General features: G+C 32.1%; 1 protein-coding gene across 1 annotated transcript; it reads left to right on the top strand.

Moving 5' to 3' along the window:
* The first annotated feature begins 1,472 nt into the window (after window positions 1–1,472).
* Window positions 1,473–2,141, top strand: LOC133332730 (lipoyltransferase 1, mitochondrial-like). The gene has a single exon (XM_061541107.1). It carries the CDS (start codon window positions 1,482–1,484, stop codon window positions 2,139–2,141), a length of 660 nt encoding a protein of 219 aa, XP_061397091.1. The 5' UTR covers window positions 1,473–1,481.
* The last annotated feature ends 7,554 nt before the right edge of the window (window positions 2,142–9,695 follow it).

Raw genomic sequence — 9,695 nt, 5'->3', positions numbered from 1 at the left:
AAAAACTCGTAGATTCTTGCAGTACGGGAACAGACCATATGTTGTATCATCTATATAGTTGTACGACAAATCATAAGATGTGAACGACTTGTCATGATATTGACTGCGTCAAATTGGAAATAACGAGCATCTAAAACAAAAAGTTATCAATCAACTTCGGGATTAAAAGTCTTTGTTTTTCTTCAAAGAAAAGTTAAAATTTTAAGTCGCATTGCACTTGCAATTGCAATATAAAGCAAACAAAGGATCGAAGCATAGCTATTCTCAAGTGACATCGGAACATAATTCGTACTCATAAATTGAAACAATTGAACAGTGTTTGCCGATAAGACAAAAAACCGTTTGTGTATAGTGAATGTGAAGTTTTTGTGTACCCTATAAACCTTTGGATGGGTTTCAGAGGAATGAATAAGAACTGGAGCAAGGATTGTTTGGGACTTCGTCTTCGAGTCAGTGGTCTACATCAAACTTGGAAGTGGCTTCATCAGACGGAAGCAGTGCATGAATATTTAATATCAGTCACAGCCGCAGACTCAGCATCAAACACAATGCCAAAAATGTGAAATGTGTATCGACGAGTGCTAAAGTCCAACATACCTATTTGACCACAAAGCAATAAAACAAAAACGAAAGAAAAAACTCTAGTTAACCAAAAAAGAAAAAACAAACAAAAAGAAAACGAAAAAAATACTAACATAGAAAAAGGACTCTGTTGACACCAATTTCAAATCGACAATAACATTGTGTTGTAATTTACAATTATTACAACAATTTGACAATTTGTTGTGTGACCTTAGTAATCTTTTTGAAGAACATTCAGACAATCAGCATCGAGGAATCGATTTTAATCTACTGCCTTCCCATCACCTTCTACGTTCCCCTGTTCAATAGACGAGATCATCTGTTTCTGCGGGCGCCACTGAGAGACGACTTGACAACAGAAGCGCATTTTGCGTTCGTGTTTTATTTTACATAAAAACAAAAACAACGACAACAAAGGCAACAACAAGAAAATACATCTATTCTTATTTAGTATTTTTCCGTTGTACTGGCGACTGCTACGTGCATTATCTATCTAAAACAGGCAAAGCCGTCGAGCAAAAATATTAAAAACGTAATAATTTTGTAAAGATAGAAGAAGAAGTACAATAGCACTGTGAATCTGCTTTTTGCCAGACGCTAAAAAATATCAGCCGAGCGTAAAGATCGCCATCGTGCAATTGATTGTGGTGTATAGATGAGAACGTGAGGTGCGTCGTTACTCCAGAATATAGACTAAAATAGAAACGACGAGATAAGAATATATAGAATATATAGACATAGAGAGAGCGGAGAGCTACATATTCCGAACGACGAAGTAACGAGTAATCACAAATCTAGACGTTAAAGTCTCGTACACCTGCACATTATAGCATAACAACAGCAAAAAATAACCCTATCAGTTCTCAAATCAGACAGACTAGTCTTATTCAAGCACAATCATGAATGCTCTAATGGGAGTTAAATTAATGGGAGGCGGAGTCTCTGGTTGCCAATTGCGTGCAATGTTACGTATGGTTACAGCGATGCCACAACGACATCAGTTCTCTTCCTCCTCTGTTTCCCTCTCATCCACGACTTCGAATGACGACAATGGTAATCACAGCATTGACAATGAAACAACACGGAAGTCGATTGGAAACAGCGATACTATTAGTTCTGCGGACATAAAGAAATCTGTTTTCATTTCACAATCGTATGACATTTTCACCAATCTTGCATTAGAAGATTGGCTCTACCGTCACTTTGACTTTAGTCGCCATCATGTCCTGTTGTTGTGGGCAAATGATCCATGTGTTGTTATCGGACGTCACCAAAACCCATTCACCGAAGCCAATGTCTCCAAACTTGTGGACAAGGGAATTACATTGGCTAGACGTAATAGTGGAGGTGGTGCCGTATACCATGATAGGGGCAACTTGAATTGTACCTTCTTCACTCCACGCGAACGTTACAACCGAAAATACAATTTGAATATTTTGACTCGTGCCCTTTTCCGTGAATGGGCCATAAAGGCAGAGATAAACAAACGTGACGACATTGTAATCAATGACAAAAAGGTGAGTAGTGTGAATAGGCTGACAATTCGACATATTAAATAAACGCGAAATATAACTGCAATTTATTTCAGAATATCACATAGTCCATTAACATAATTTTTAAAAATCTTATACTATAGCCTAAATAGGGTAAGTGCACCATTAGTCGGCACTTTAAGGATTTTCGCATTTTAAACGTTTCAACGTTCCCGAGTGCATTGTTTTTACTATATTGTATTGAGGGTATTGAGGTACATCTGTCGAAATTTTGTTTACTACCCGATGCAGTAAAAATTGGTTGAATTAATTTTTATAAACTATTTTCCAATTGTGGACATGTCAGTTATATTTATTAAAATATTACAATTGTAAAACTTGGTGTCGACTTTGGGAACCGGTTATCCATTATGGCTAAATTACGCATTTCAAAGTTTAAAGGAATTTAAGATACAAACAATGTCTACTATTATGTAAAACCTCTCCAAAATGATTTTTTATAAACTATTCGTTGTTTATAATTTTTTCCAATTTTGATCCAAAATGATCGAAAACGTGCTTATTATAATGTCTTAAAATCGACACGCCCACTAATTTTTTCTTACGGAACATGAATTATCGCTAATATTGAAAAGACCTCACTGCCAAAGGCTGGTAGATTACTTCCCGATATATAGACTTTAGCCTTTACCGAAAGTTTCTAGATATTAAATTTTAGTATATCTGGTTTAATTTATATTTGTTATCATACAGTAAAATATTTTCTCCCATTGTTATTATTTATATATATTACTTATAGTGCGTTTACATCGTTAACCCAGTGGGTTTCAATTGTCAATTCCTTTGCATATATGTCAAATAAATCCTCATAAAGTAGGTTAACCCGGTAAAAAGTTCTAATGTACATTTTGTTTTATCATATAAATTAAAACGTTGTGGGAAAAATATGGGAATGTTATTTTAGAATTAAATATGTATAAACATACTATAGTCGAATTTGCTTGGTCCTTATTAGTTCGCTATAACTGTGCATGACTGTATTTGATTTTTTTTTACTTATTTTGTCATACAAACACAAGACTTTGATCTCTACATGTTAATGTTGGTATTCTATGTTATTTTAATAATTTAGCTTGTGTCTATAATGTTATTCATAAATGACGTAGCTGCTGATTTTTATAAGTATATTTTTTCTTAATTAGTAGACAAATTTGGAGTAATGTGCTTCGATTTAAACCAAACATATTCATCAACTATTAAAGCGGATAGTCCCTATATCGTTGTCGACATTTGGTATTTTTGGTATTCCCTAATGCCATGTTCTGACGGGCATCCGAACAACGTAGTTCGCTCTCAGAATTACGTACATGAATTAACCCGTTCATACAACACTATTCATAATTCATATCATCAGAGTTTTTTATTTCAAACTTTTTGTTTCTTGTTTTACACCAAAAATGTAACATATTTTAGTGAATTACATAGGGATCTAAATAGAAAAAATAATTCTCTTTCTCCTGACTATAGTATGAACCTATATCTATTTACTTTTCATTCATGTTTTCCATTTTTTCTGAAAATGTTGTTGTTTTTAATACATTTTTATATTTTCTCAATTCAAATGTCACATACTGTCACAAATAAAAATTTGGAGAATTTTTTGTTTGAGTTGCCCCACATTTGTTTCTTGTTTTGTACGCTAATTAGAACCAAGGGAAAAGAAATGCATATTGCATTATGTAGAAAATAAAATTTACATCCTGCTGCATATATAAAAACTATACAATTTTTTACTTTTCATTCATGATTTTCAATTTTACTGAAAAAGTTTGAAAATTTCATAAATATTTTCAAACTGTCAAAATTAATTTATTTTCGATAAACACTCTCAATTGTTAGGGATGGGACAAATTTATTGGTTATTCAGAGAGTGATTCGAATTGAACAACGTACAAAAGTCGGTGTTCGCTCAGACAATTTTGTATGGGGAAGTAAGTAATTCCTTCATAATTAAGGGTCGAACAACGAATGAGAGAGCGAACAACGCTCGTCTGTACATGGCATAATGCCATGTTCTGACGGGCATTCGAAAAACGTAGTTCGCTCTCAGAATTACGTACATAAATTAACCCGTTCATACAAGATTATTCTTAATTCATGTCGTCAGAGTTTATTTTTTCAAACTTTTTGTTTCTTGTTTTACACCAAAATTGTAACATATTTGCATGAATCACATATTGATTTAAATAGAAAAAATAATTCTCTTTCTCCTGACTATAGTATGAACCCATATCTATTAACTTTTAATTCATTTCTCATTTTTTTTTATATTTTCTCAATTCAAATGTCAATATAAAAAATTGGAGAATTTTTTTTTGGGTGGCCCCACATTTGTTTCTAGTTTTGTACGCTAATTAGAACAAAAGGGAAAGAAATGCATATGCATTATGTAGACAACTAAATTTAGATCCTTCTGCATACAATTTGCACAGGCAATTTTTTACTTTTCATTCATCATTTTCAATTTGACTGAAAAAGTTTGAAAATTTGATAAATATTTTCAAACTGTCAGAATTAATTTATTTTCGATAAACACTCTCAATTGTTAGGGATGGGACAAATTTCTTCGTTATTCAGAGAGTGATTCGAATTGAACATCTTATAAAGGTAGGTGTTCGCTCAGTATGGGGAACTAAGTAATTACTTCATAATTAAGGGTCGAACAACGAATGAGAGAGCGAACGATGCCCGTCTGTACATGGCATAACAAAGTGTGACGACGATGTCGAAGATTTATTCGTCATTGTTTTAGTTTACGACTGAAGTGTTGGAACAATATTTTTTAAGAATTTAAAAAACAAACTATGACCGAACAAGAACAGGATGACCGAACAAGAACGTAATTCAAAATTAGGTGTAAATAAAAAAGAAAAATATATGGGATCTATATAAACATCTGAACCTAATTTGACCAATATCAATTGAGCTCGGATCGGATCATAAAGGTGACCTGTAACTTGTTTAAAATAATACATTAACAGGGCAGAGTGTATAAATCGACTCAAAAAGTAATTCTATGTACATATGGGAAATTACAAAATTCTATTAAAATTCCATTAAAAAAAATTTGAAATTTTTTTTTGCGAGCACATTTATGATTTTTGGTACGTAGGTTAAGAAAAATATGCTGATTCGAAATATGTTCGCGTTCACAAATTCGGATGCTGCGCACACAAGTTATAGCAGTTTTAAATCTTGTATTTCAAATATAAATTAAATGAATTCCTATTTGTTGTAATTCGCGAATTTCTTCACAAATGTTTAAACATCATTGTTTTCTTTGCATACTAGTCAAATCACATTGAAATACGGTATAATAGTCGCGAAAAGCAAATAGAAGCATGAAGATATCGGAAAATAAAATAAATTAATTTTTGAATTAAAACAATTTTTTTTTTGAATTTTCGATTTTTAGTAAGGTTAAGAGGATACGGTTTTGCCTTAATCTTCTAAAATATACGACGCTTTCTTCTGCAAATTCCTTTTAGATGATTGTTAAATATCGGTAAATTCATCTAATAAGAGTTTCGTCGTTAAAAGTGACTAAATATATTGCACTTACAGTTCATAAAAAAGATCAATATTGAAAAGCATGCAATTCGCGTTTTTGTTGAAATCAGTTGATGTGCATGCGGTTTTCGTATAAACCGAATCAATCTCTTCCAATAATTATGCATTTTTCGAGGTTTCATTAAGCGGCCAAAGTGTGCCGCTCGATGCACTTTACTATGCAAAAACCCTAAAAATTACTAAAAATGGCGCAACGTGCATACGATTTTTATGCGCATCCGATTTCAGTAATCTCCTATGAAAATACACAAAAGGACACCTATTTTAAAAGGATCGGTTAAGAACCGCGGGTGTGCCTCCACAATCGATTGTTGATAAATTTTTGTCGTGCTCCTGTTTTTGATTAAAAATATTTATTTTGTGTTTTTTTAACCCGTTTGTGAATCTTAAAAAGTGTTAACAGTGTTTAAAATCTATTTTTGATTTGTCTGTGCTAATTGGTGTAGTGAGTTTTGTGATAAGTAATAAAAATCAATTTATTTTCTTATTGGTATTCCGTGTTCCATTCCTTGTTTGTTTCCCTTGTTACATTTCTTCATTTGTTTGTTGTAACATTGTTCTTGTTTATTTTCTTATTATCTTCTCAAAACAGAGTTGCCAATAAGACTTATTTTGTAGAAATTAAAGGATTACGAATTCCAGCTACTTTTTTTGAATTTTATCTTTTTTTTTTCAAATATTTGAATTAAACATTTTTTACAATGGTCTGTCCGTATGAATTATGTAACATCTCTAACGATGATGAATTGTGCGTTACATGTTGGTTTTGTTTAAATCAGTGGCATGTTAAGTGTGCTCGTATCAACGCGAAAGTAGTTGATACTATTAGAGACAATGTGGGCGTTCGTTGGTGCTGTGTTCACTGTAGAAAACTTTCTGCCGACTTTTATAATTTTGTAAAAGACTTGCAATCGGAGCTTGTATCCATTAAGAAAGATTTTACATCATTAACAAGTCGTTTTGAAAATTTTTCGAATTTGTTCAATAAGTACCAAGAACTCGATGAATTTGTATCATCGCCGTCCGTTTCTGGGCAGAAACGAAAGCGGCCTTCGAAGAAGGCACCAACTAAAATGATGTCTATTCGTAAAGCCTCTATTTCTGCTGGGAATACTGTATCACGAACAGCGTCAGATAATATTGATAAAACTGATGCTGTTAATGAACAGACTTATGCCAGTGTCGTGTCTCATGCAACCATGGAAGCTAGCAAGGATGTATTGGAAGTGACAATACCTCATAACGCTATGAGTATTGATAACAGTAGTCTTGAGAAGACCGCCAAATCTACTCATAGTAGATGTCAGTTCCTTCATCTGGTGCGCCTTCCGAGATTGTAGCTGGCAATTCCCCACTACCTACCCAAAGACCATTATCAATGGCCCCGGTCATGAAAATGGTTTTTGTGTCTAGGTTTGCGCCTGATACCTCGGCTGAGGATATAAATTACTATATCAAATCAAAAATAAATGGTAATTATTTTCTAAGATGCTACAAGCTTCGATCGGCATACTCTGAAAGTAGATCATCATTTAAAATATTAGTTCATGATGATATATTTCCAAGTTTGATATCGAAAGATTTTTGGCCTGCTAGAGTGTTTGTTATAGAATATCTAGAAAGTTCAGATAATTTAGCTCATTTACCACAGAGATCTGAACCAGTATCAAAAAACTAGATATAGATATTTACCATTTGCTATCAGAATGTAAGGGGGTTAAACACTAAATTAACTCGTTTATTTACTGATAGCATTGGTTTTGAATTTAGCATTATTGAGTTTACTGAGACTTGGCTCAAAACGTCTGTGTTAAATAGTGAAATTATGTGTTCAAAATATCAAATATTTAGAAAAGATCGTACTGGTAAAAAAGGTGGCGGCGTCCTTATTGCAGTTGATGCCAAATTTTCCACTAATTTAATTAAATTAAATTGTTTTTCTGACATAGAATTTATCTGCATATCAATTGAATTGGGTAAATTTAAACTATTCGTTACGTGCTCATATATACCTCCTTCATCACATCTTGATATTTATAATCAGCATTTAGCAGCACTAAACTCAATTATTAATATTATGAATGATTCGGATAGAATTTTAGTTCTTGGTGATTTTAATATGCCATCTGTAAAGTGGCTCTCATTGCCAGACTCAGAAAGTTTAACGCCGTTGACATCTGAAGCAAATGTAAACCAATATACATTTGATATTGTTAATCGATTTTGTGAAATTAATCTCCTTCAAATAAATAATATTTTAAATTGTAATGATAGAATCCTTGATCTACTATTTGTAAATTTTACACAATTTTTTTGAATTAATTCGAATTCCTGCTATATGTACTCCAGAAGATAATCATCATCCAACATTATATATAACCATGAGCCATAATTCTACAATTAACGAAAGTTCATGTGATTCATTTAAAAATATTCTTAACTATAAAAAAACCAATTTTCGAAAGCTTGATTCTCTTATTTCGTCTGTAAACTGGACAGCTGCATGTCAATGTAAGAATCAAACCGAATTTGAATTTATAATAGATAAATTTTATAATACTCTAAATAAATTTATTTCTGAATGTGTTCCAACTGTTAGAATTAAAAATTCTGACAGATATCCCTGGATTTCACGTGAGTTATCAAGTATAAAAAATTTAAAAAATAAACTTTTTCGAAAATATAAGAAGTCAGGCTCATCTATAGACTATGCTAATTATTCTGTTGCTAGGTCCAAATATACCATAGAGTCCCGTAGATTGTATAATAATTACCTCAACAAGATCAAAAATAATTTTAAAACAAATCCGAAGTCATTTTATGAGTTTGTTAACTTAAAAAGAAAACCCACAATTTTGAAATGCAACAATAAGGAGTTTGTAAAAAACTCTGAAATAGCAGAATGTTTTGCAAATTTTTTTGGCCTCTACTTATTCATCTGCAGTTTGTCCAGATATAAGCTCATATCCTTATGAGCTATCCAAAATAGATCAAATATATATGCCTTTCTTACAAAGTCAAGATGTTGCTAAAAATTTACATACTCTAAAACCAATTAAACTTAAACTCCAGATGGTATACCTAGCATAATTCTCAAATATTGTTCTGATACTTTAGCAACGCCTCTTACGTTGCTTTTTAATTATTCCTTAAATTTTGGTTATTTTCCCACTATATGGAAGAAATCTTTTATAGTACCGTTGCACAAGTCTGGTAGTCTATCAAACGTTTCAAACTACAGAGGAATTGCAAAATTAAGTGATATCCCAAAATTGTTTGAAAAATTAATTACTGCTGTTATTTCTCACAAAATTAAATCCATTTTAAGTCCATATCAACATGGCTTTCGTAGTGGTCTTTCAACTATAACAAATCTTATAGAGTTTACTTCAATTGTAATAAAGGGATTTGTTCAGCGAAATCAAACTGATACCATTTATACAGATTTTATTAAAGCTTTTGATAGGGTTAACCATGAACTCTTATTATATAAATTAGATAATATGGGTTTCAGTCTAAACTTAGTCAAATGGATATCATCTTACTTACAAAATAGATCACAGCTAGTTTTGTTTGAAGGATGTCTCTCAAAATCGATTAACGTACCTTCAGGTGTTCCACAAGGAAGTCACCTCGGGCCGGTTCTTTTTCTATTGTTTATAAATGATTTGCCTACTTCTGTAGTACATTCTAAATTGTTAATGTATGCAGATGATGTCCAGTTATTCATTACCCATAATTCTGAGAAACAAGCCAATTTACTCCAAAATGATTTAAATAACCTTTTTCAGTGGTGCAGATTAAATTGTATGGATTTAAAATTGAACAAATGTAAACATATGTGTTTTTCTAGAAATTCTTCATTAATGAGGCAATACAATATTAACGGTTCGGTTTTTCAACAGTTGAAACATTCGTGGATCTTGGTATTTTAATGGATCCAAAGTTAAACTTTAACAATCATGTCATTTCTATGGTAAATAAAGCATA

This window comes from Musca vetustissima, unplaced genomic scaffold (genome assembly GCF_032173495.1).
Source record: "Musca vetustissima isolate MV318-11 ecotype Yass unplaced genomic scaffold, APGP_CSIRO_Mvet_v1 utg13330, whole genome shotgun sequence".
NCBI lineage: Eukaryota > Metazoa > Arthropoda > Insecta > Diptera > Muscidae > Musca > Musca vetustissima.
This window is presented reverse-complemented; position numbering and strand designations above follow the sequence as displayed.